This window comes from Sturnus vulgaris, chromosome 1 (assembly GCF_052056855.1).
Source record: "Sturnus vulgaris isolate bStuVul1 chromosome 1, bStuVul1.hap1, whole genome shotgun sequence".
Classification (NCBI taxonomy): Eukaryota; Metazoa; Chordata; class Aves; order Passeriformes; family Sturnidae; genus Sturnus; species Sturnus vulgaris.
The window spans coordinates 63,530,358-63,556,336 of record NC_142243.1 but is presented as its reverse complement, the minus strand read 5'-3'; the positions used below and the strand labels follow the sequence as shown (position 1 = coordinate 63,556,336).

Below are 25,979 nucleotides of genomic sequence, written 5' to 3'. Positions count from 1 at the left end.
AGCCGGAGCCGCGGGTGGCGGCGGTGCGGGACCGCGGCGGGCGGTGGCGGCGACCGCAGGAGGAGGAGGAGGAGCGGGAGCCAGAGCGGGAGGAGGAGCAGCGGCGGCGGGGGCTCCCCCTGCAGCCCGGCCGGGTACGTGCGGCGGGGCGGGGCGCAGGGCGGCGGACGGCCCGGTGGCTGCGCGCTTTCGGCTCGGCGGGCGCTGCGAGCTCGGAGCGGCTTTCTCGAGCGGGCGGGCGGGACGGGTCCGGCGTGGCTCCATCGGGCGACGCGTTTTACACGGGGACGCTCCGCCAGTGCCTCGCCGTGAACAGCTCGTTATCAGCGCGCTTCTTGCGTGTGGGTTATTTAATTCCAGGTCGCGCTGCAGCGATGGGGTGTCTGAGGAACCAGATTAATAGGTTGCTTTGGGGTCTGTGGATGAATGATTTTAATTACTTTTAATGAATTGTTTTAATTTTAAGGAGTTTGCGCCAAATTATAGCATGGGCGGGAGTAGCACACCTACAGAACCAGCACTTCATCACTGGTTCATGAAATCAGTTAATGGGATGAAAAATTACGTTGAATATTCTTGTGGTGCCCTAGCAATGCACGCGTTTGGAAAAAAAGTTTATGACTAATGTAAACAAACACAACCCACGCAATGCAAGCCGTGAAAACCATTTGAGTAGGCTTGATTTGTGGTCTAGAGCAGGTAATGGGGAATTCCAGGTGTCCTGCTTTGTAAACCGAATAAAAGGCACGTGTCTGACTCCTGCTGCAGCGGTTCAGAGTCCTGTACTGCCAAAGTTATGAGCAGCTCCCTTTCAGCTGATAGAGTTCTGATGAGTAAATTACTGGGGAGGAATTGGTTGTTACCCTTAACAATTTTCTGTCAACAAAAATCTGTGTTTGTAAAAAGCAGTTGTAAAGAGCTATAATTAAATACTTTAAAAAATTCCTGGGATATTGAATCTATATTCTAAAAATCCTAGTACTCCTTTTAATAAACTTACTCTTTAATTTTGATCTAAAAGGAATTTCTTTAGCACAATATTTAGAGGAGCTGGATAAAAAATAAAGTATATGACAAGCTGTAATAAGATCTGTTATAAGGTATACTGTATATGATAAGATGTAATAATGTCTGTGATTTGTTTCATGAAAGTTTTGTGAAAAACAACATCCCCCACAAATTACAGCAAATTTTTAGAGACAGGAAGAGTGCATACAGTTTTGATATACCTAATGTTTTTCTATTGGGAGCTCTTGGATTTGGGCTAAGTCTTACTGAGTGCTGATGGTTTGTGTTTGAACACTTTCATCCTTCTTCTGAAACCTGTTGCACAGCCCTGATTTTTTTCCTTTTTTTTTTTTTTTCGGTTCTGTCCCCTTTCTGACCTGTTAAGGTTTTGGATTATCTGTGCTGTGGACTGTTGTGTGTATTTATAAAGTGCACAGTCTTGGAATCACACTAAGCTGATGAATGCAGCACAAATGCAGTGGTACTTCTTCCTGGAATAGCTGTGCTCGTGGTGTGACTCTTCTGCTCACGCACACGAGGGGCTGACACATCCTGCAGGGTTCGAGTGAACTCCATGCAGATGCTTGCATCACCTAGGATGAGCTTGGATCCTGCTGGGTTCTATTTCTGGCCAGTGCTCGGAAGGGACTCCCAAGGGAGTCAAAGCACCGTGTGAGTTAGTGCTTTAGGAAGACTCCATGAGTTTAAATGGTGGTGTCCCTTCACGGCAGTGTCCCTTTGTCTCTTCTCATCAGTCTTGGATAGCGGGGACTTGGTTGTGTGTTAATGAACCATCACAACAGTTACTTAAACGACAGTAGCTGAAGTTAGTGATCTAAATTTGCTTTGATTTGTTAGGTAAGATGCAGGTTGTTGTACTGCACCTTCATCTATATCATCACATACCTTGCTGCTCTTCATTGTGTTAGCAGCTGTTGAATGATGGTCGTCTTGGTGTTGGGCAAGATGATCTTTTTAATAGGTATGTGATTTATAGCCATGAAAAGAGCAGAATTATTGTTACTCTATGAGATCTGTCATTTGAAATGCCCAGAGGTTTCTGATATAGCTGATATATTCTGATACATAAATTTTTTCTTACCTGAGATTTCTATTAAGTTGCCCTTGAGTAGAAATTTGAATATAAGAGGATAAAGAGGAACTACTTTGTTGACCAGGGCTGCTCTTCTTAAGTTTTATTAGAATATATTTTATATTACAACAGATTAAACAATGAGCAAGAATAGCACCCATTCTAATCAATCGACTTTTTCATTGGGAAGCTTTCTTCCCTCTCCCTCCATAGGTTGGATAAGCATTGATGGTGCTTATCTTGTAAATTCTGTTGATGGTGACATGCTTGTAAATCGGGTTTAGGTTTCTTTCAGAAGGCAGAGATAAGAGTCCAGGAAATGGAACTGACCATGTAATGTGTGGTTGAGCACATACCCAGGTGTGTCTTCTCAGGGCTTGTAAACTTATCAGAAACAAAACAAAATTGATGAGGGCAAAATTTGGCATGGACAAACTAAACTCCTAGGCAGTTTCTTAGTGGGGCTGTCCTCCTAGCTGCTCTCTGCCATCCAGTGTTCTTGTTCCTTGGATTCTTAGAAGTACATCACATACTTCCATTCCACTTTCAGGAATGAAGCAGTTTTTGTTGTTTTCTGAACTAATACTGAATTGTCAACTTCTAATGAAAATAATTCTTTGTTGGTGTTTGTCAATTCTGATAACTGCTGAAACACAAGCTGGTAAACAAAGCTTTCAAAATACTCCAACCCAAATATTCCAAACCTATAAACTTTTATAAAGGTCCCATAAAGACCAAAGTCTTAATGACCTTAATAGATAAAAGTTATAAAAACTAAGAATGATTCAATTTCTAAGGTGGATATTATGAAAGGACGAAGTTCTATAAGTCTTTCATCATTTCCCTACTCAAAACAGTTCTTTGAGCAATAGACCAGTGAAAGCCAACCACATAAGAACACATCTGGAGATCTTGCTTCTGTACAGATTATCTGGTGTCTAAAGGGTTACATTACGGCCGTTTTCTCTGTGGATCTTCTAACATGCCTCTTTTCCTGAAAACTCTAGAAATGCCTGGTTTTCTAGTTCACTGGATTTTGCTGAAAGTATTTGCATGCCCATTGAAGGCACATATGTGCATCTTCCTTGTGCCAGCTCCATACCAGCTCCGTTTTAATTTACTTGCAAATGCCGACTTCCTGTAGGAATACAAACAAAAGTGGTGCGAATTTCGTGTAAAGAAAAAAGCTCTCAATGTGAGCACAGTCTGTCACTGGAGGAGGTTGCCCAGAGAAGCTGACAAACCTGACTGGCTAAAATAGAGTGAGGCTGCTCATAGGAAGCTGGACTGGGTGTCCTCTCGAGATTCCTTCCAAGGTGAATGAGAATGGCTCAAAGAAGTAGAATGAATAGGAACTTGGCATTTTGTGATAACTTCTCACTTGAAAGAGGTGCAGTGTTAATGTTTTTGCTTTTTTTTAATGCAGAGAAATGATCTAAAAGGTGGTCACTTTGTGAACTGGTGTCTTTGACTACTAAGATGCCTTGCAGACTGTTACCTTGTCTTTTAGGCTAGCGTTAAAATACTGCAGTACTGCTGTAAGGGAAGAGTTGCCTTTCTGATCTTTGAAAAGCCAAATGTACTTAGCTGGTTGTTAGAATAACAAATGTAGAAATGAAAGGAACCTGTAGTGTTGAATAAAGCTCCACTGTGTATATCATGATGGAGATGTTATCTGAATAAGCAACAAATGCAGGAATGGCTTGATGGCTTAAATGCCTGAGCAAGAGTTGAATGGCCCTCTTAGAACTGAGTTTGAGACATCAGTTGCTAAAATTCCTTTACTTTGCTAAAAACTTGCCTAGGTTCTGTATATGAAATGTCACTGAGTCTGAAAACTCGGTGGATTATCAGGTTTTTTGGAAACAACAATTAAAAGCAGTGAAGGATGAATGTTTGTCTTTTAGGCAGTAAAATGATCAAGACTCTCGGTAACCCTAGTTCAGTTTTACTGTAGTCCTTTGATGTTGAATTTGCTGGTTAAGGACAGAATGCGTACCAACAAATCCATGGAACCAAATTGCAAACTAAAGCTTGAAGAATATCCAAAATACAAGACAAATAAATTATTAGTATGAAAATGTGGGTAATAAATTGCATAATAATCAAGGAATTAAACTGAGAACTTCCAGGAATCAGGTTATGAGGTTGATCTTTTGTGATCTTTATGGTGGGGCAGTGCTGGTCTAATGGACAGAGAGACTCCAAGAGGGTAGATTTAGATTAGATATTAGGAAGAAATTCTTAACTGTGAGGGTAGTGAGGCACTGGCAGAGGTTTTCCAGAGAGGGTTTGGATGCCTCATCCCTAGAAATGTTCAAGGCCAGGTTAGATGGAACTTTGAGCAGCCTAGTCTAGAGGGAGGTGTCTCTGCCCATGGGAGGTGGTCTGGAACTAGATGATCTTTAAGGTCAATTCCAACCTAAGCCATTCTGTGATTCTGGTGTGAGATACTTAAAGAAGATCCTTACTCCCAAGAAGGTTGTTTAAATACCTACTGAATAACATTGCACATAATTGCACATGGTGACCTTCGGATTGAAGACCAACTGCTTGAAAACAGGAAAGTAATTTATATTTAAGGTTTTTTTTCTGTTACTGTGGGGGTTTTGGTGTGTTTTTCTTTCTCCTGGATTAATAATTTCACTATGATTAATAATTTTATTTCATTCTTTCTCCTGCATTAATTATTTCAGGATGATTACTGGTTAAGAATATTGTTGAGGTATGAATGCTGCTACACCCTTTGTTTCTTATTTGTGAGCTAGACACACCTCACCTTCTTCAGTAGCATCAGTGTACAAGTTGGAAGACTGAGATGGGGGAGCTGTATCCAGTGGAGCCTAATGTATTGAACCACATCTCCTTCTGGCTCATCTGTGCATTGTGGTGTCCAGTCAGCTCTGTTGTTACCTGCACTGGACCGTGGGGTTGATGTGCATAACCTGCTGTCATGGAGGGACTGATCTTAAAGCTTTAACTAGAGACTCTGTCAATTCCTGGTGGACTTGGCTTTGAAAAGGGTATTTTATATGTCAAATTTTTGCTCATTGCATTTTGAGAGAATGCCAGACCAATTACTCTGATTTATTCCATTCTGTATAGGTTCCTGTTCAACATCCACTCCAATGATATCAGAATGTCTTCTGGACTTCTTCGTGATAGAAAGCATTAGAAAACAAGACTAGCGTCTGTCAAATGGGGTTCCCTCTCCATTTCTCTCTACACACCTTTCCTTTCAGGGGAAAAGAAGCCAAGAATAGTATGTGAGTTGTTTGAATTTTAATTAAATTTTAATTATAAACCCCTCAATTGTATGTTCTGTGCATAAATTCAGCGTTTTTTGTGTTTTTTTTTTTTTTTTTTTTGGCTTGACTTGTAGCTGGTGTCTTATGTGCAAGGGGATTTTGCAACTATTTGCATGAAAGTCTTATTCTAAGTAGAGCTTTCATGTTGGCAGGGTGCTTGCTTCTTTGGTAAAGTCCAGCTTTTCAAGACATTTGAGACTGTATGCTGAAGTACTGTTTGGGAATTTCCTTTATTTCTATTTTTTTTCTTTTTCCTGTGCAAGCGTGTCCTGGATGGATGAATTGTTTAACAATAAGGCCTTCAGATGTTGTAAATGCTCCTGAATCCTCTGTCAGCTGTTTAAGCACCAAATAATGGAAATGCTTCCAGTGATCTTTTTCAGTGCAGGCTTATAGGGTTAGGTTTTGCAATCTGTCTCTATTGTAGTTTCTTAAAGCTCAGTCTAAATTGCATCTTGCTGTACTCTAGGAAGGATTTGACAAAGGCTGACATACTTCTAAAGCTGAGCCTGTGGAGAAACCTTACAAGTTTACAAAAGTAGAAACTTCTACAAGAAATCTAGATTTTACTAGCAATCATATTTTAAACATGTACATGCATGACAGCAAACAAAATTATTAGAGACTTCTCATCTTGATGCTAACATTCAAGGTGAAAGGTTTTGAATATCTCCTTCCTAAATGATATGATAGTAATTTTCTGAATAGAACGTAATAAAATTCTGGTGTTCATGTTCTTTTACAAAAAACCCTACAAAACCTGTGTTTCTGCCATGTAGATACAAGGAGATCTGAAAGAAAAAATTGGAATTTTCTGTAGACAGAAGAAATGTAAAGAATTCCTTCCCCCCCATTAGATTCTGTTTCCTTTTAACATGAGTCAGGTGATCTGCTGGGAAATATTAATGAGCCCATTTCTTTGGCTTAAGGATTTGGGGCTTTCATATTTAAGAAATGGCATCTTACTCTATATCAGCAATAGCATGTCCAGCAGGACTGGGGCAGTGATCGACCCTGTACTCCGCACTGGTGAGGCCTCACCTCAAGTGCTGTGTCCAGTTTTGTGCTTCTCAACACAGGAATGATACTGAGAAGCTGGAGTGAGTTCGGAGAAGGGCAGGGAAGCTGGTGAAGGGTCTGGAGCACAAGTCCAGTGAGGAGCAGCTGCGGGTATTCAGCCTGGAGCAAAGGAGGCTCAGAGAAGACCTCGTCACTCCCTACGACTGCCTGAAAGGAGGGTGTAGCCAGGTGGGGGTTGGTCTGTTTCCCCAAGTAACAGGACAAGGGCAAGTTGCACCAGGGGAGGTTTAAATTGGATATTAGGAAAAACTTTTTCAGAAGAAGGGTTACCAAGCACTAGAATGGGCTGACAAGGGAAGTAGTTCAGTCCCCATTCCTGGAGGTTGAAGGTGTAGTGATGAGAGGCATGGTTAATGGTGCACTGACTGTGTTCAAGCATTTTGTCCCTTTTTTCATTCTTTTTTATTTCTCTTTTTTTTTCTTTTCTCTCTCTTTTTTTTTTTTTTTTTTTTTTTTTTTTTTTGGTTGTGTTTTTATTCCCCCAGGAAAAGTGCAAAATGTTTCAAATTCCTGTTCAAAACCTTGATAATATAAGGAAGGCTCGAAAAAAGGTGAAGGACATTCTTGTGGATCTTGGGCATGACAGCTGCAGGGAATTGTTGAAGGTAAGGCATTTGAAGGAATGTAAACCAATCTGAAATGTAAACTCCTGAAAAATATTTCGCTTTCTAGTGTATATGTGGTGCTCGTAGATCTTTTGGGGGGATTCCCTGCTCCAGGGGTTTCTCATTACTGACTGCTCATACCCGGGGCAGGGATTTAGTGTTTTAGTATGTAACACTGTAAGAGGGTGTATTTCTTAACGAGATATGTCATAGATGGTGCCACATATTCTGTTAGTAACATTTCAACTAAAAGAAATATTAGGTTTTTTTGTACAGCTTCAGGGAAGGATAACACAGCCTAATGAATTGTTGCTGCATAGCGCACAAAGAACTTTTATCAATTCTTTTAAAATCTCAAGGAGGTGAGGACTGGAGTCTCCTCAGAGAGATCCCATCACATATCAGGGGCAAGCCTCTGAAGGGACATACAAATCATTAGCGTTGCTGAAAATGGATAAGCCTTTAAACTTTGTGTCTGGTGAAAAATACCAAAATGGTCTTACTGAGTTGTAGTCTGCATCTTAAAAAGTATATGCAGGTGTTCTGGGGTGATTGAGATAAACCTAGTACCACAGTTACCACTTCCAGGAGAAAATTCTGTGCATCAGTAAGGAAGAATGCACACCATCAGACTGGCAAGCCTAATACCAGAAGAGGTGCAAACACAGCAATGCAACTCCCACTTCTTAACAACAGTGTATTTCAATGAGCTGGTAGCAGTCTCTTTTAGCTGTTGAGTATATTCACACGTTGACATTGACCATAGTCAAGAGGTTGATTGCTTCTTTATGACAGTACTAAAGTAGGTTTAACACTCTATAAAGGGTGCTGTTGTGTCTCTTGTGGTGGTTTCTTTCTGAAACTCTGTAACTATTGGAAAAAAAATTGTTCAAGCCTACATGCATAACTGATTTTTGGAACATTTTTTGTTATTGCAGCGGAACACTGTTATATATATCTAAATGTTGTAATAGCTCAAGGAAAATTGTGATGTCTAGTAATTTCCATTTACTTGCTGTTTTATTTTGTTGTTCTGTAATCACGCTTCTAACTCAGAAGCTGGGTCTGTCTTGACCATTTGAAGTAGGAATGTTTTGATGGTGACAGGTTTTTACTATTTACTATGGTGGTCTCTTTGATTGTTGCATGGACTTCAATGGTAAATAGGTAATAAGTTGTTTCGTATTTGGTTGGGTTTTGAGGAGTACATATTATGTGCGTTTAGTTGGTTTTGCTTCATTTTTAGTAACTGGTGGTGGTGGGAAACCCAGCAAACATTTCCACTGTGGGAAAACCTCTGTGAGATTTGGGCCAAAAAATACCATATTAGTTTTTTTTTGCAAATAATTCTCCTTTAACCAAGTTCATAACTTCGGTTTGTTTTTTCCAGGTAATCTGGGGCTGGTTTTGGTACAACTTTAACAGTGGGAAGAAAGGTTTCTATAGCTTGATTTATACTTGGTTCATTTGATGATGATATTTCTTTTTAATAGCATGGGATGTGTGAGGTTTTAATAAAACTTTAAATTGTAGAAGAGCCTGGGTTTGAAAGGACCTTGAAAACCATCTAATAAGAAGTACCTAAAGTTAGTTTGTTTTCTCAAATATTGAGATTGATTTCTGGACTCTTTATGAAGGGGCTGGACAATGTAAGAAATGGATTGAAATAGGATATGCTACAAACGTGACCTGCATCTGGTCTTAAAATGGGTCTTGCACTGTTGTAATAAGGCATGATAATGGACAGTGGTTTGTGAGGAGGATGAAGGAATACCATGTATGGCTAGTACATCTCTGTAGCTTAGAGACCAAACGGATTAGTTTTTAGGCCAATTGATATCTGCGAGGAAGAAAACACGAGCATTTTGGCTGGAGTACTAGTTCGATTCTCCAAGTAGTGCGTTTAAGTACACTGTAAAGTCAGAGGTTTTCCTTTAGTAATCTGTTTCAGCTTCTCTAACATACTGTGATCTTTATGAAGGTTATCAGAGGGCTGGAGCACGTCTGCTCTGAAGCTGAAGACATGCTGAGAGAGCTGGGGTTTTCAGCCTGGAGAAGAGAAGGCTTTGGTGAGGCTTCCATTGCAGCCCTGCAGTACCTGAAGGGGGCTCATAAAAAGGAGGGAGAGGGACTTTTTGTATGGACAGATAGGGGCCAGGACAAGGGGCAGCAATGTTTTAAACTGAAAGAGCATAGGTTTAGGTTAGATGCTTGGAAGAAATTCTTTATTCAGAGAGTGCTGAGGCACTGGCACAGTTGCCCTGAAGAACTGTGGCTGCCCCATCCCTGGCAGTGTTCAAGGCCAGGCTGGATGGGCCCTGGGCAGCCTAGTTTTGTGCTATCCTTGATGGTGACAGGGAGCTGGAACCCGATAATCTGTAGGATCCTTTCCAAACCAAACCATTCCATGATTCTGTTCTAAGATTCTGTGTCTTCATTTGAACTTTCAGCTTTTTATGTTTTTGTTAAGGAAAACCATGATAGTTTTAGTTCAGAGGGGAGAACAGTTATTAGTTTAAAAATGTTTTTCTCTTCAACTTAAAAATACCTAATTATGCATCAGGATTACTCAGGTTTCTCAGAGGGCTTTGTTCCTTTCTTGTTACCTTTCCCTTCTGTTTTTGTCCCCTCTTGGAAAGATGTGAAAAGGGCGTAACTAATTAGTGGATCTCTGTTTAGAGCAAGTGTGCACAACAGCCATTTGCACCACTAATTTTATTGAGAAGAGTGATTATTTTTATTAGTAGTTATTCCTCAGTAGGAAATAGCCGTTTCAGCAAATTTGTCTCGACCTGTTATGTGTGTTTGGCTTTTGGGAATCGTGTGTTTAAGCATAGGAGCCTGTCTCTCAAGTCAAAAACAGAACATAAGATAAGCCATAAACTTTAAGAAATCTTTTCTTAACAGTGTGTAATTCATTCTCCAGCATATTCGACTGGAAAAGTTTTAGTGAATTTCAAGTCTCTCTATTTTCTCTATTAAAAATAGTTCTCTAAAGTTCTGGGATTGTTCTTGTTCCATGCAAGAGTTCTTTCTAAGGCTCCTATTGGTGGTAGTGTCTTTTTAGGTTTGGTTAAAGGGCAAAGACATGATTCATTCAGTGTCTAGGTGTTAATTAGATTGCAAGGGGTTTGTTTATTGTTGCCCTGAGCTTTTCTGGGTTCTCTTTGAGTATACTTGATGGTTGAAAAGGTAGACAGCATATTGCAAACTCAGCTGGTATGTTTTTCTAAATTCTTGAATAATTAAGTTAAAATCAAATTATCACTGGCATGATGTTCTGGCTTACTGTAATCTGCTGGACACCTAGGAATGCTCATATTTGCATGGTTCAAATGGACAAGAGCCTAGTGCAGACAGCCTGCATTAAGTAGGATTCTGTGTTTGTTTGAGTGTTGAAACTGTTTCTCCTTGTTGCTGACTATATTCTGTTTTGCTGCTAAATTTCACCTAACACAAACTATTAGATTTAGGAATTCCAATCCTTTTGTAAGGTCATCTGATCTTAAATGTTATTTATTATTTGCTTCTGCTGTTGCAGTGGAGTTTGATGCAGAAAAATCATACCTTCTGTAAGTGTCTGCAGTTTTGAGTGAAGAGGGAATTGTGAAAGGGAAGAATGTGAGGGTAGAAGAAATGCAAGTTTTCTATCGGCGAAGCCTGGATTTGTAGCCTGTGTTTCATCCATGGCATTCTGGTGTGCTGTTGAATCTAGTTTAGGGTCTTCAGAAATGGCCAGTAAACGGGAATATAGTTTGGGTTGTTTTTGATTTTTTTTTTTTTCTCCCGTTAAGTTTGTGTTTAAATTTGTGTGGGTCTCAGAAGTCTGGAGATGAATTTAGTAATTTTAGGATAGTAGCTGGCTTTGGCTTGAGGGATGTGAACGGCTCTGATGGGATTAATTAGAAGAAGGCTGTAAGGACAGTTGCTTTTCCTGACACAGTTGTTGCAGACACAGTAATATTGTAGCTTTTACAGTTTCAGGAAAAGCAGCTCTTGAAAATCAGCTTCTGTGAATGTCTTTTGTTTTTCCAAGTTAGAAGTATAACAGTTCTATGCAGATTTAATACCTGTTGCAAAATAAACGGTAGTGGTAAGTTAATACATGGAAATAATCAATGAAATATTAGCAGTGAAGGAGGGAATAGGTAGAGGGGGAAAATACTTTGAGTGTTCACTGTGAGCTTGGCTGAAAGCAGTGGAATTCAAATGTAAATATTTTTACTCCCTATATTATTTTCAGTAACTATGAAATGTTCAGAATTCCTACTCTATTACCAGGCAGTCATATAAACAAATATTTGAGGTAAAATAAATCAGATGGTCAAAGAAGTAATTTCTTTGAATGGAGTTTTGGGACTTCTAAGTCATCCTCTCTTTGTGTGGATTTTTCTTTTTTATTTTTCCTTATTTCCTATTGAGAATTTCTTTATGATCATAACAGACTGCAAAAGCCTTGTTTTCAATTCTTGTTTTTATTTTACTTTTAGAATCTTAAAAGTTTTGATGCAGGTGAAAGCTACTTTTATAACACTTCATGGAGTGATGTCTCTCCTTGGGAGCCTGTGGGCAAAAGGAAGGTATGTATGTTTGTGACATATATTCTGGGTAAATGTGTTGTGTGGAGTTGCTGAATTTCATAGTTTTCAGAAATTAGAATGCAGTTTTTTAATGGAAAAAATAGCTTTAATATTTCTTTTCTAAGTGCTGTTAGTCAGGGAATAATCTTACGTTTCCCGTTTGTTATTCCCTGTAATGCAGTTGGTTATGAGGACTTGAGTTGCCATTTGCAGTCTTTAAGGATAGAACCCTGAACATCAGTGTTTTAGATATCACACTAGTGTTCTGCCTTTTTAGCCTAACCTAATATGTAGTCTTGTCTTGTGTACAGCATGGCTCCTCTTTCATTGGAAGGGTGAAAATGTGATTGCATAGATGCAAGTGGATTAAGATGAAATTATTATTAGTGGCTTCATATAGGGTGACAGTGGAAAACTTTTTCCAGTTAGATTTGTGTATGTGAAACAGCTTTTAGTTTTGTATAGCTAGAGCCTACAAGAAAGGCAGGATTGAGGTGAAAAATTCTATAATTGTATATAGTAGCAAGTTTCTAAGATGCTGTGTAGAGAGCAGAGGAGTATGTCCAGAAAAAAAGGTAGACTTGTCAGTCTTGCTGAAGAGTCTTTGGGGCTCCCTCATTGCCTTCATATGGAAGACCTCTCAGTGAAGTTCAGTGTGGAGTTGATAGCATGTTGCTGTGGAACAGATTTGCCAAGCTGTGTCTTTTGGATACTAACCTTGTTCCTATCCATTTTCTTGAAACAATTTTGATTTACTAATGTATATCATTCACATATCATGCTGCCTCGATTTCAGAGAAAGGAAGTTGATCCTTCAGGATGTTCTATTCCAAAGTTGTTGCCATAAGTGGAAAGTTGTTTCCTTCTGTAAACTCAGTAGGCTGGAGAAGATGTCTATGTAAATGAAGTTGGTGGTTTCTGCTGTTTGTACTATTTTTAGGGAGACATCAACGGTTCTGGAAGAATTTTGTTTTTGGAGGCTGTCCTGTCTTTCTGCCTGATTCTAGGTTGTGGGGAATGTGAGACTAGACAACAGAAAGTGTTACTATGTTCTAGGGTAGGTTCTAAGAAGGGGGGCTAACTGAGATTACCACAATGTCTCTAATAAGCCTTCTTTTGGATTCCATTTTTACAGTTGAAGGTTGTGTTAGTCAATCTCCAAGATGCTTTGTTTTTCCTAAGTGCCTTGTAATTCTTATTTTGTCAAGTTTTATAGAAAACTGGCATGCCATTGGTAGAGTGTGGTAGCACTTGTGAACGGAAAAAGCAGATGAGTATGCAAGGAGAACGTGCTGGCAGAATGGTTTGTAAAGTGTGTGGAAGAGCTGTTTCATACAGAGAATATCAAAACAGCATATTTCCACATGCTTCTGTTTTGCTGAAAGAGAATCGTTTGGAATATTTTCTTAGTCATTTTACTCCTTTGGAAGTAGTGAGGCATATCTTAGAGTAATGTTCCGTGTGCTTCATTAGTTCATTAATGTCAGTGGCCTTTTTCCAAGCAGCATACTTGAAGATTGAGGCGTCTGCTAATTTGCTTTGTTGCTGTTTACTAGCAGCTGAGATTAGACACCTAAAGAGTATAGATAGAAGATAATTCAGTGATGGCTTAGCACTGTGCTTCTTCAGCAGCCTTAACCAGCCAGTGGCATTGTCTGAGCCAGTCTTTTGAATTTGGAGCTTAGATTTTGGTTATCAGGAGACACTCCTAGTACTGCTAGGCAGTCCTACATGGCAGTCTGGGCCCTCTGTTGTCTGGAGACGGCTGACAGTAACCTGCATGGCTATGTGATGTGGGGAAAAAATACCTGCACGTGTTGTGTTACTGTTCTTCATGGTGCGTCAGTGAGATGGATGTGGGTGATCTGAGCTGGATGATGTAATGGCAGAACAGCTTGTTCCCTTTGGATTCTGTTTCATGAGGGCAGAAGTCAGCGAGGTGAAAACATGTCTGAGGGAACAGGCAGATTCCACTAGATTTTTGAGAGTGCGGATTTGTTGCATGGATGTTGCATGTGACATCGCATGGATGAATCTGTAGTTTTTTGGCAGGAGCCAGGGTTAACTTCCTAGGAAGTTGGTCAGAAAAAATGGTTGATGGGGCTGCCATCTTTTCAGAAAGAACAAATAATGTTCATATGGATATTAAAAACAGTGCTGTCATGTGGCATATAACTGAGGGAGAAAACCACTGCTTAATGCAAGATAGATGTGTTCTTAAGCTGTTGTAATATTTTCCTGAGAAGAATGTGTATGCTCTATACTGAGCCTCTTTGAGGAAATTCCCTAAGAAATTACTATGATGGGATGCCCAGTATGTGTGAGTAATACATCACTGTTTCATCATAAAAAGGAGCTTTTACTACTTTCTATTATTATTATTTTGGCTCCAAAAGGATGTTCTTAAAAAAAATCAGTTGGCTTTGCTGGGAAGGTACTTCTAGGGGAGTTTTCAGTGAAGAATAGGCTATTGAAATACAGAAAAAAAAATCCCTGCCTGTTCTGTCTTTCCCCTTTTTGTCCAGTAGATGGGAGCTGGACCTGAACTAAATAAAGCTTTGAAAGTGTCATATTAAAAGGGCTGCTATTACTAATTCTTAAGGCTTGACCTCTGTGTACAGTGGGGATACAAATCCTTCCTGGCTTGTTCTGTTATTTCTATATTTAAAAACAGGCAGGCTTCAGAATTACTTCTTGTGAACCAGGCTAGAAGTGAACTCATTTAAGGTTTCTTAGTAAATTATAATAAAACAAAAAAGGCACAAATGTTTCTCCCCTTAAGTATGTCATCTTTACATCTTCTTTTCAAAACCAGAAGAAACTGAGAAGATACATGTTCTACATCCAGTGAAGGCATTTTTGTCAGTGCAGATTTAAACAGATATGAGTAGGAATTGGCAGTTTCTAAGTGGATGTTTTTCTTTTGTTTTCAGAGATACAGAACAAAGCCATACTGCTGTACCTTATGCAAGTTCTCGTCCAAATTGCTTACTTCTTTCAAGAATCACTTGCATCGTTACCATGAGGATGAAGTGGACCAAGAGATGGTGGTTTCTTGCCCAAAATGTCCATTTTCTTCTCATCCCAAAGTAGTGGGAGAGCACATCTGGATGTTTCATTCCTCTAATAAACGGATACAGAACTATACAGTCAGCATTTTGGATGGCATGAAACAATTTAGAAGTGACATAATAAACTTCACGTGTCTAAAATGTCAATTCACAGATACCTTGTATTACAATATGAAGAAACATGTGCTGGTGAACCATTTTAAAAACTTATTAAGTGTATATTTTGGTGAAAAATTTAATGAAAATACACCAAGTTCAGTTGAGTTCTATTGTAAAAAATGTCATGCTCCTGCAAACAGCCCAGATTCTTTAATGTTCCATGTCTTGACAGCTGAAACACACAGAGACCTGGAGAATAAACTTCGATCTCTGATTTCAGAACATATTAAGAAACCTGGACTTGTGAAACAAGCGTATATTGCTCCGAAGCTTGTCCCTGGTGTAACAGCGGCTGCTCCATCTGCAGGGCCTCCTGCTGTCCCAACAGGTTCTGTGACAGCTCCAGCTTGCATCCAGGTTGCATTTCCACAGAATAATCAAAACCAGAGCATGGTGCAGACACAAGCAGTTCAGAACACAGTTGGACCAGTGACTGTCCCAAGTGCCTCTGGCAGCCTCCCACAACCCACCGGTGCTCCTGCTGCTACGTCCTCACACGTTGCTCTTGTGCCCAGCAACCCTCCCGTGGCTCAGATCAACCTTGCTATTCAGCCATCACCTTCGCAGCCTGTCATTGTTTCTCATGGGCTCCCTCTTAATCATTCCGTTGGGACCATAAATAATGCTGTGACCCCTGCAGTTCTTCCTCTTAATCAGCCTGTCAGGCCTGGACTCTTCCCTGTTAATCAACCCATTGGTACTATAAACAGTCCGGTTCCAGCTGGAACTCTCCCTACTACTCAGCCTGTTGGCCCTGTGAATCAACCAGTTGCACCAGGAGTTGTCCCTGTGAATCAGCCAGTTGCTCCAGCAATTCTGTCTGTTGGCCAGTCGCTTGGGAACATGAACAGACCCATCGATCCCAGGGTCCTTCCTGTGACACAGACAGTTGGCTCTGGTCTTCTCCAGCTTAACCAGCCTGTTGCCCCTGGAGTGGTTCCTGTCAGACAGCCTGTTGCACCTGGGTTCCTTCAGCTTAATCAGCCTGTTGCCCCAGCAGTAATCCCAGTAAATCAGCCAGTTCAGCCTCCGGTTTCTCAAAGTGCAGCGTTCTTGACTGCGGGCTCTCTACTGAGGCAATTGATTCCCACTGGAAAGCAGGTTAATGGGATACCTACTTTCACACTGTCCCCCGTCTCAGTTACTTTGCCTGTACCTCCCGGTGGTGGAGTAGCAACTGTGACCCCTCCGCAGGTGCCCATCCAGCTGATGCAGTCGGGGTCAGTGGCTCAGCTGTCCCAGTCACCAGCCAATGCTCCCTCTCCTCCTCTCCTTCTGACCTCTGACACTGTATCCTTACAGGCCTCCCCGCCTGCTCCTGAAACAAGCCAGGCTGTCAGACAGGCCAAGCAGTGGAAGACGTGCCCTGTTTGTAATGAACTTTTCCCTTCAAATGTCTACGAGGTGCACATGGAGGTGGCCCACAAACAACATGAAGTGAAAGTAGAAACCCCAGAACCTCACAAACTTGCAGCTTGTGCATCCTTTCTGAGGATGACAGAAAAGGCGATCTGGTGTTACGCTTGTAAATGTTTTCTCTGTGAGGAAGAGCTCATGAAGCATATCTTCATGCATGGCTTATCTTGCTTGTTTTGCACAGGTACTTTTTATGACTTAAAAAGCCTCGTGGAGCACAACAAAACTGCACACAATGGGAAAAAGCAGTTGCATGCAAGTTACAGCAACAAAGGAGTTCAGCTATGTGACGATGCGGAGGGTGGCTTTGTGTTTCCACACTTCGATTTCAATACAGTGCTACCAGATGAAGACATGGGTGAAAGAGAAGTACATTTGGCAGTGCTTGTTGGAATATATTCAACACTTCTTGTCCCTGTTTACATCAAAGTGAAACCTCAGACAGCACAAGTGAACAGGAGATGCACCAGAAAAATGTTTACTTGTCCTTTTTGCTTAGGTACGTTTGCTGGCAGAGAAACCTATGAAAAGCATTTGAAAGAGAGGCATCATATAATGCCGACTGTGCATACGATTTTAAAGTCTCCTGCTTTCAAGTGCATCCACTGTTGTGGTGTGTACACTGGAAATATGACTCTGACAGCTATTGCTGTACATTTGCTCCGTTGTAGAAGTGCTCCCAAAGACACCAACTCGAGCCTGAAGATGGAGCTTGAGCGCACTGAGAGGAAAGAGCTGCTGTTTTTGAATGGGGAGAAGCATCTTTCTGTGGTACTGAAAAGAAAACAATCAGATTCCTGCGTTGTTGCAGAAGACCAAAGGAATAAGGAACAGCAGCCTCTGAGCTTAAGTACTGGCATAGCTCTGTCTCCAGACAACGAAGTGAATTCAGGGGTAGTGCCTTTCAAACGACAAAAGATTAGGACTGAGATGAGGAAGCTTCCTTCTAGTGAGGATCTCCGCTTTCTAGCAGTAGATCCTAATCAGTATGATCACAATTCATATGAGGCACAGAAACAGTTTTTGTCAGACTACTTTCACAAGAGGCCATATCCTTCTAAAAAAGAGGTGGAATTACTTTCCTTGCTGCTGTGTGCGTGGAAAATTGATGTTGCATCATTCTTTGGAAAAATGAGGAATAGATGCTTAAAGGCGATAAAGCATCATAAACCATCTGTGCTAATGGGTTTCAGTATGTCTGAACTAAAAAACATTAAGCACAATTTAAATTTAAAAGATGGACCATTGGATATGTAATGCAGGTTTTTAATCCATAATTGCATACTTACAGTTTAGCAGTTTATTATATTGTTTGTTTTAACTTGCAGACTGGCCTGTTGAAGGGTGCAGTAATGCAAAGAGTATTGTTCACTTGTGACTGTTATTGTGAAAGGCACACGTAGTTGTGTATTTTAAAAGCTAAAACCTTCAGACTTAAACATCTGGAATTTGTTTTAGCTTTTTACCTTCCCTGGGAGTAGTGTTGTGGGGTTTTTTTTGAGGTGGGGGCATTGTTTGTTTGGTTTTGGTATTTTGTTTTATTTTGTTCCACTTCCATTTCTTTTCTTTCCCATCCAGGCTCCCATTCCATATTTTATATTACCATGTAAAACCCTTGTCCTTGTTAAAATCAAGTTTTGTTTTATTTTTCTGCAGTGTCATCTTTTCTAAGTAATGGAATGTGTAATGTTGGTTAAAATAAGGTGAACTATGTGAAAGAGATGGACTTGTTTATTTGTATTTTTAAATCTTGATATTTTGGACCTATTTCTGGTTTATTTACTGAAGAAGTGATTGCAGCCATTACATCTGTTGCCCCTTCAAATTCCCAGCGCACTGGTAGCAGTGAAATACATGACATTGTGGTTTTTTCCTCAGTCAGAATACCAGTTAAGCCAGTTAAGTCTGGTTACCTGTAGTTCCTGCTGAGTATTAACATGGTAAGGACTGAGGGGCTTTTGGGTGCCCATTGAAGTGTTACAGTGAACTGACTTGAAATGGTTGTGTTATCTGTTAAATAGATCTAGCTAACCAGAAGTGTTTATCCTTTTCATTTGGTGTTGAAGCCTGGTTGTTTACCTATTGTTAAAAGCTTGGCAGCAGCATTTACTTAATTTTCTTTTTCAAAAAGCAAAGCTGCTTTGGAGAGTGTCAAATTGCTCTGATACATGGAGTATGCAACCTCTGTGCACATCATTTATGTGTAGAAGCCCTGTCCAAATATCACCCAAATTTGGTGAGAAATCTGACATTTTTAATGCTATTTCATGAGGTAGTAACTGAGCAGAGCCTACTCCCCAGCAAATTAGATCCCTGCCTTGAAGTCCCTTGGGTCAGAACCTGGATGAGTTGGTAGCATCAAGATTTTAAACTGTTGAGTACCTGAGCCAATGATATTCATGTAGTGATTGGTTCTTGTTGGCCTGTAGAGAGCACCACAATAGTATAAAACCCAAACAGACTTCCCTTCAGTATGGACTAACATCTCTGTGTCAGATTACAGAATAGCTGTTGGAAAGGTTCACCTGAGCTGAAGCACAAACTGGTGGCCACAGAGGCCTTGTTGAGTACTGTCCTTTCTGGATATGCTTTTTTTCATCTGGCTTGTCAAAGAGTGCCACCAATACCAACATCCAGTTACGTAATAAATAACCTGTAAGATGTGTTGGTTTTACTTCCTCCTTTTCCTCTCCTCACCCTCCTTTCTAAGAAGAAAAAAATAGAATTCATTTGTGTCAGTGTTAGAAGGAAAGGGTGATGTGCCCAAGATTATTGCTATTTTTTAAGGTAGTAAGTAGATTTTGGGCCTGTGCCATAGTTTTTAAAGCAGATACAGAATGTTTTATTGCTGTTTCTGAAAGGGTGTTACATTTTTAGCGGAATTTGATGACTTCCTCCCTGAGGTTCTATAAGCTGTTTGGAGTTATATTTTGGGTAAAATCTTAATATTTTCATATTGATTGCTTCGAAGAGTTTTAACGTGTATGTTACCTACAGTTACTTAGAGAGAACCTGCTATTTGAAAAAACCTAGTAATTTAATAGCAGTGTTAAAGAAGCATAAACAATAATTTATGGTATCAGTTGCACTCCCCACCCCAAAAAAGTGATTAAGAAACAGTGTGTTCTTAGAGCCTCATAATAGCTCATTAAAAAATTAAATACACTTGGCCATAGCACACAGTTCATGCAACCTGTTCAGAGGGCTTTGAGTGAAGAAGAGGGATACTCGCTAGAAGTCCTGAAATGTAGGCACTTGCTCTTGCAGCCTCTGCCCTGTGAGCCCTGTCATTCGGACTCGAGCCTGGGGGAATTTGGCAGTGTGCGTCTGGGGAAGGCTTGCCATGAATGGGGAAAGATTGTAGAGAGAGCAATGAGGCTGGGGAGAACTGGGAAGTAATTTCGTGGTTCATCCATGCTTGGAGGCACCAAGAGAACAATCCAGTCTTACCAGAGTTTTCCAACATAGTGTCCAGTGTTGATGTTAAACATTTTATTTATTAGATTTTGATTTCACGATTTCAAATAAACCAGATTTTTAACTTAGACAATCATTTGCACACAGACCTCTCCATTCTCTTCCTTCTTCTAATACATTCAGAGAACATTATGTGAACATTTCTTTTGATGCAAAATGGCTGTTCAAAGAGATGAGCAAAGTAAGAAGGAAGTAAGACGTAGAACTTGGATCTAGGTGCTCTAGCTAGATCTTATTTCATTATAGTAATTATGTATTATTTCAAATATTGATAGCTGCATTTTTTCCTAGAGACTGATACTCCTAAATCTTGGTGCTAATTTACTATCTCTAAATGCTTGTGCTCTGGTTAAGTGAGTACTGTAGAAATAAAAACCAGTTGAATTTTGAAACGTGAAAGTGGTGGCTGAGAATGCAGTATGGTCGTGGTTTTCAGGAAAGCCTAGGAGCTTGAAAACATCCAAGTTAAAAATTTGGCCTTGAGTAAATCAGGCTTTTTGCTGTAAGCTTCTCACGAGTGAAGTCATTCGGATAGAAAGAGTTAGTCAGGAAAGACACCGCTGCCCCTGCCTCGGGCTCCCCATGGGCAGTGTGGCAATTGCCTCTGGTACTTCTCCAAGGACAGAGCCTCACACTGCAGGGATATGGGAATGAGGAAACAGTGGAGCTGCCCTCTGCAGAAGACTTTATGAATGCAAGTCCTTGAAGCATGCGAAGGGAGCTCTGGTCCTCTGTGAAAGAAGCCCAGTTGTGAAGAATGCTGGTTGGCTTGCAGGATGATTGTTGCAAGTACTTGTTTCATACAGGATCAAAAAGGCCCAAATCTGCATGTATTCTACTTCTGAAATACATTGGTCTGGAGAGGCGTCCGTGTTTGAGCAGTAGTACTTTGTTGTGGTGCCTTGAGTTTTGTGCTTGTGAAATAGTGGGATAACTTATTACTTGAATATGTAGTAGGAAGGATTAGTATTATGATTATTATTACATTGATCATGTCTCTGTATAGGCTCATGTGTTGGGTAAACTGACATTTTAGAAGGGACCAATAACCAAACTTTTTTCTCTTCAGTTTTTAAAATTCAGAAAACCTCAGATGCTTATTCAGGTAGCTCTTGAATATAATTTTTGGGTGTGCAATTCTCAACAAAATTATCTATAAAGCTATAATTCTACTGCAGCTGGCTGTGCCATTTTCAAACATATTTCTCAAACTTGAAAACTTGATTGTGGACACCTTTTTTTTAGGAAAGATACTTGATGCTAAGTAGGAAATTACAGATACATGGGGAAAAAAAGTTGCAATCTAATAGCAAGGGGAATGCCCCCCCCCCAAAAGCTCAAAACCAAATAAAAACCAACCAACCAAATCCCCCACAAACCACCCCCAAAACCTTAAGAAAATGGAAACATTCGTGGCTTTTTTTAAAAGTCAGGAGACCTTTGACTCTGCAGTGTGCATGTGAAAAGGACAAATTGAGTATTCATGAGTGAAGGAAGACTTTGTGTTGCTGCATTTAAAGTCTTTAACACCTCACTTTAGTGCCTATTGTTTCATTCCAGTCTCATTCCGGCTGTTCAGCTCTGACAAGTAGCCTGCGGCTGTGACCATTTCTCTTCTCACTTGAGTACAGATCCCAAAACGTGTGTGACATTGTTCTTTTTGCTCTGCACTTGCCTATTTTAACATACTGAGTGCAAGGGTTGTGTCTGGTGTGTGCAGATAATCAGGAGTATGTGGGCTCTATGCCCGTCCTCTTAAGTCCACACCAACTTCTGTTCGTCAAGGTTTTACCTAGCAGTATGTTTCAGAGCAGCTTGTAATAGAGTATGAGGGGAAGTAGAAATCTCAAGAATCTTTGCAGGTAGCGTTCTTTGTCTGCTTGTCCATGACGTGGGAGTGAGAGAAGTTCCTGCCATCCTTGAAGGCTGGAACTGGCAGGTGGGGTGTGCATTGATCTGCACCAAGTAAGCCAAGGATGGGACAGCTCACAGTGTGTGCCATTGAAAACCATCAGACTTGGACATTACTGGAGAAAGATCTGGATAATTGTACTGTCAGAGTCAGCTGTCAATTTGATTTATGGTCTGTTTGGAAATGAAAAACCACTAAATTTTGAGTGAAATGAGTAGTTTGTAAAGCAGCGTTGCTGTTCTTTGGCTGCACGGGTGTGAGACAGTGCCTTGCTGAGGAACACACCTGCTCCGTGGTTCTCGTACTGGCTGCTGCTGTATGAATAACTGAAGAGGAATGCACACTCATGGATGGATGGGAAAATGCCAAGACATCAACTCAATCACAGTAAAGTACTGTTAATAAATGTAGCAGAACAAATATTACACAAAAGAAACATAGCATAGATTTTTAGTTGTTCTTTCGGAAAAACAGTCCAAGGGGTGAGAAATTTCCCTGGCAGTTTCCAGTCTCTGCTGAGATGTGGACTGGGCTCGTTAGCTGTGCTGTCACACAAGGTATATATGCCAGCAGTGTCACCTTTTAGAAAAGATGATGCAGAAAGGATGCTGTTGGAGCCTCTGTGAAATAGTAACTTTGGGCACTTTGGCACTTTTTTCATGTGTTGTGAAATTATTTCCAGGTCATGAAGGACAAGTGCCCATAGCAACTTAATTGAGTAAGTAATTTGCATATCATAGATACAATACCGTTAATCTGCCAGGGGACTAAATGTCATACACTGTGCTGAGAGCAAGGGCTGAATTGCAAGTTTTTCAGAGCTCTCGGTGTCCTCTCCTGATCTGGTGAAATAATTAAGGCTGTAAGAGCATTACTTAATCCAAGCCAGGTAGTTACTTTTGAAGGCACTGTCAGTCTGCTGTACATGTGGACATCTGTGTGCTCAAGTTCTGTCTGATGGATAATGTGGTGGCTACCCAGGCTCTTCAGCAGAGTTGAAGGTGTGAGGTGGGCTGGTCAGCAGTGATCCTGCAGTGCTGTTTTGTTAGCAGAGATGGCAGAGTATGAGTGGTACAGATCAATCTGCTTTTTCTCCTTGTGCTTGTTTTCATAGAGTTGTAGGATGGTTTGGGCTGGAAGGAGCCTTATAGACCATCTTAGTTCCAATCCCCTGCCATAGACAGGGACACCTTCCACTAGACCAGGTTGCTCAGAGCCCCATCCTACTTGGCCTTGAATGTTTTCAGGGATGGGGCATCCTCAGCTCCTCTGGGCAACCTGTTCCAGTCTCACCACCCTCACAGTAAAAACTTTCCTCCTGCTACCTAATCTCTTTCAGTTTGAATCCATTCCTCCTTGTTCTGTCACTACATGCCCTTTTAAAATGTCCTTCTGCATCTTTCTTTCCACTCCCTTCACGTACTGGAAGGCCACAAATATGTCACCCATGAGCTTTCTCCTCTGAACAATCTTCTCAGCCTTCCCTTGTAGAACAGGTGCTGCATCCCTCTGATCATTTTGGAGACCCTCTGCAGTTTGGGATAAGAGTTTATTTTAAGGTAGCTGTCTGGACTGATCTTATTAATGTTATTAATGCTGTGAAAAGTGCAAGTCTATTAACCTAACTCGTTAATGGAGGAAAAAAGCTGCTGGGTGGCATTAGTGCAGAGAAGAACCAGTATTGTACGTGAAGAACTTGTATTCTGGGACTTCATATAACAGCACTGTGGTTTATAAACGTGTGGATAAAGGTTAGCCAGCATAGATCCACCCTGCCCACTGCTGCACAAGGCCAGGGGTAGCCTTGGTGCAAATGGAGGGTGACGTGTGACCACCTGTGCCTTCAGTGTGGGATCGTGCTGGGGTCAGGGCTGTGGGATGGAGAAGGATGGAGTGTGATCGGGGCAGGAAGACGGGTTTGGGTTGAATTCAGCTCGGGGGGAATGTGTGAGGTGGCTGCTCCGAGTACAAAGGGGCTGCCACTCTGCAGTGCAGCCCAGTGCTGGGCAGTCCTGTAGGAACCTGCCAAGTCCTGCACAAATACATGTCCTGCGAGCAGACTGAAAGCCCAGCTAGCAAGAGTGGGTCTCCTGCTGGGTCAGGGCATGGAAATGGCATTTGGAAGCACAGTGGCAGCTCCCTGTTAAACACTGCACCAGGGATGGCTGCTGTAGGTGAATTCCCAAAACACCTCTCCATGAGGGCAGTGGCCGTGCCTCTCGCTCTGCCGTTTCTTTGGAAAGGCCTGGGTTCTGCCAAACGTGGCTTTGACCAGCTCCCTGGAGGAGAGAGGAGTGTGAGGAGGATCTGGGGTCCCTGGATGCTGGGGTGCTGTGGGAGTGGGGATGGGGGAGCCTCTCCAGAGCCCTTCTGAGCGTGAGACCAAGCTGGTGCTGCTGCACTGAAGGGGCTGGGGCTGGCAGACCTGTGGAGTCTTGGACAGAGCAAAGTGTCCAAGTGCCACAATGCCACTGGATTCTTGTGATCTCACAAGTGACACTTCTGCCACTGGATTCTTCAGATGCCATTTTTGTTCTTTAACCAATGAATTAGAAAGCTTGGACTGGAGGCTTTCTAATAATAAAAATTGTTCAACTAAGAAAGAAAATGTCAAATATTTATAAAATAAAATATTTTTTTAATAATACAGATATAAAAAAAATTGCACATACTGTTCTGAATGCTTTCATTTTGGAGAGGAGGAGGGAAAACCAGAACAACAGCAGCAGCAATAGGGACCTCTTAATAGTGCAAGGCTTTTGGGGAAACAGAGTTTAGCAAAATGATGTATTAATAGAAGAAAAAAAAGGACGTTTCTCAGAGCAGATGCTTCCTACTCTTTCTGTTGCCCTATGGCACGTGTTCCTCTGGGGCAGTGAGGTTAACTGTCAATGAAATACCCAAAAATCCTGGCAAAAACCTTGAAATACCCAAAAATCTGCAATTTGTGCATCTTGTCTGTCTAGTTTTGGAGCAGATGGAAGAGAAATTAACTGGGAGGTTTCTGTTACTTGCATGAAACTTCTCCTTTGTACTGGTCCATGGCTGAGCATTGTTAGATCTGCTTGTGGTTTTGCTGGAGTATTTACATCATGCTGAGAAACACAGATTTCCCTTCAGGAAATCTGCAGCCATAAAACCTTTAAATACAGTGACATTACTATTAGAAGATGTTTAGCTGGTGGGGCCAGTTCCCTGTTCCCTCTCTGCTGGTGGGAGGTGGTGGATTCTTAAGGATATAGGAGGGCAAAATTTTAAACAGGCAGCTTTAGACAAAGGAATTCACAAACTCTATAAACAGACCCAGCCAAAGACAGAGGGGTACGTTGTGCTTGGGAATAACCTGAGAAGGGTGATAAACCCTGCAAGAGGGAATTACTGTGTTTTTCCTTTTTTTTTTTAATATTTTCATCCATATTGCTAATAAAAACGGTACTATTTTCTTATTCTGCTTTGTATGATAATTCAGCTGTAAGGGAGAAGCAGAGTGTTGGAGTCAGGTATCCAGTCAAGGCTCAGCTCAGCATCAATTTGCCTCCTTTTTCTTTTCAGCAGGAGATAATGCACATTGTGCCCAGGTGGTCACACATCAAGCAAACCAGTGTTGCTCTAATTGCTCTAACTGGAGAGAGGGGCACTGTGTCCTGGTGGTCACTGTTGGGGACAGGATGGTGGTGTGGTGAACTGGGGCTGGGTCCTGTCCTTGCCCAGGACTCCTCGTGGAGGCCCCCGATGCCAGATTAAAAATGGTGCTGACATCTACTGGTTGTTGTTCAGATGCACTCATTTGCTTGTCTCTCCTCTTCTGAATTAAGACAATAATGCTGAATTTACTGGTACTTGTGATAATTTCACGTCTCTGCTCGAGAGTTCTTTGAACACTCAGGGTTTTCTTTAAAAACAATCTTCAAAACATTCACTTTTTTTGTCCACAAGCACTGAAACCTTGGGAATGTATCTGTGTACGTGCCTGTGTCTGATTCATCCCTGAAGTATCCAGTTAAATGAAATACTTGGATTGCTGGTGACAAAAATTACGATTGTGGATTTGACTTATTTCCATGAGTTGACTTCATGCCAACAATTTAATACATCCATACGTGTTCTTGATGTCAAGTATCCTTCTCAGCTGGAGAATTACATTCTTGGGGCAGCCCTGAGTATGTTTTGGTAAGCATCTGCAGGAGGAAATATATTACATAAAGCAAGAGAGACTTAAGCCCGTGCAGATTTGATCTTAAGAATGAAGTGGCACGGAAAATAGAACTGA

General features: G+C 41.1%; 1 protein-coding gene across 4 annotated transcripts; it reads left to right on the top strand.

Moving 5' to 3' along the window:
* Positions 1-25,156, top strand: ADNP2 (ADNP homeobox 2). Of its 4 annotated transcripts, none has more exons than XM_014877524.2 (5): positions 1-134; positions 5,207-5,363; positions 6,975-7,094; positions 11,585-11,674; positions 14,608-25,156. In XM_014877524.2, exons 3-5 carry the CDS (start codon positions 6,987-6,989, stop codon positions 17,575-17,577), a joined length of 3,168 nt encoding a protein of 1,055 aa, XP_014733010.2. In that variant the 5' UTR covers positions 1-134; positions 5,207-5,363; positions 6,975-6,986; the 3' UTR covers positions 17,578-25,156. The 4 variants fall into 4 exon arrangements, with proteins under 4 accessions (XP_014733010.2, XP_014733000.2, XP_014732990.2 ...); XM_014877514.2 differs by having other exon boundaries at positions 5,207-5,367; XM_014877504.2 differs by lacking the exon at positions 1-134 and having other exon boundaries at positions 1,393-5,367.
* Positions 25,157-25,979: the final 823 nt, after the last annotated feature.

Excerpts from the sequence above, each read along its gene's own strand:
- ADNP2 (XM_014877524.2), top strand. The coding sequence starts at position 6,987 with ATGTTTCAAATTCCTGTTCAAAACCTTGATAATATAAGGAAGGCTCGA. Across the intron at positions 7,095-11,584 it reads GCTGCAGGGAATTGTTGAAG|AATCTTAAAAGTTTTGATGC; the intron begins GTAAGGCATTTG and ends TTTTACTTTTAG. Across the intron at positions 11,675-14,607 it reads AGCCTGTGGGCAAAAGGAAG|AGATACAGAACAAAGCCATA; the intron begins GTATGTATGTTT and ends TTTTGTTTTCAG.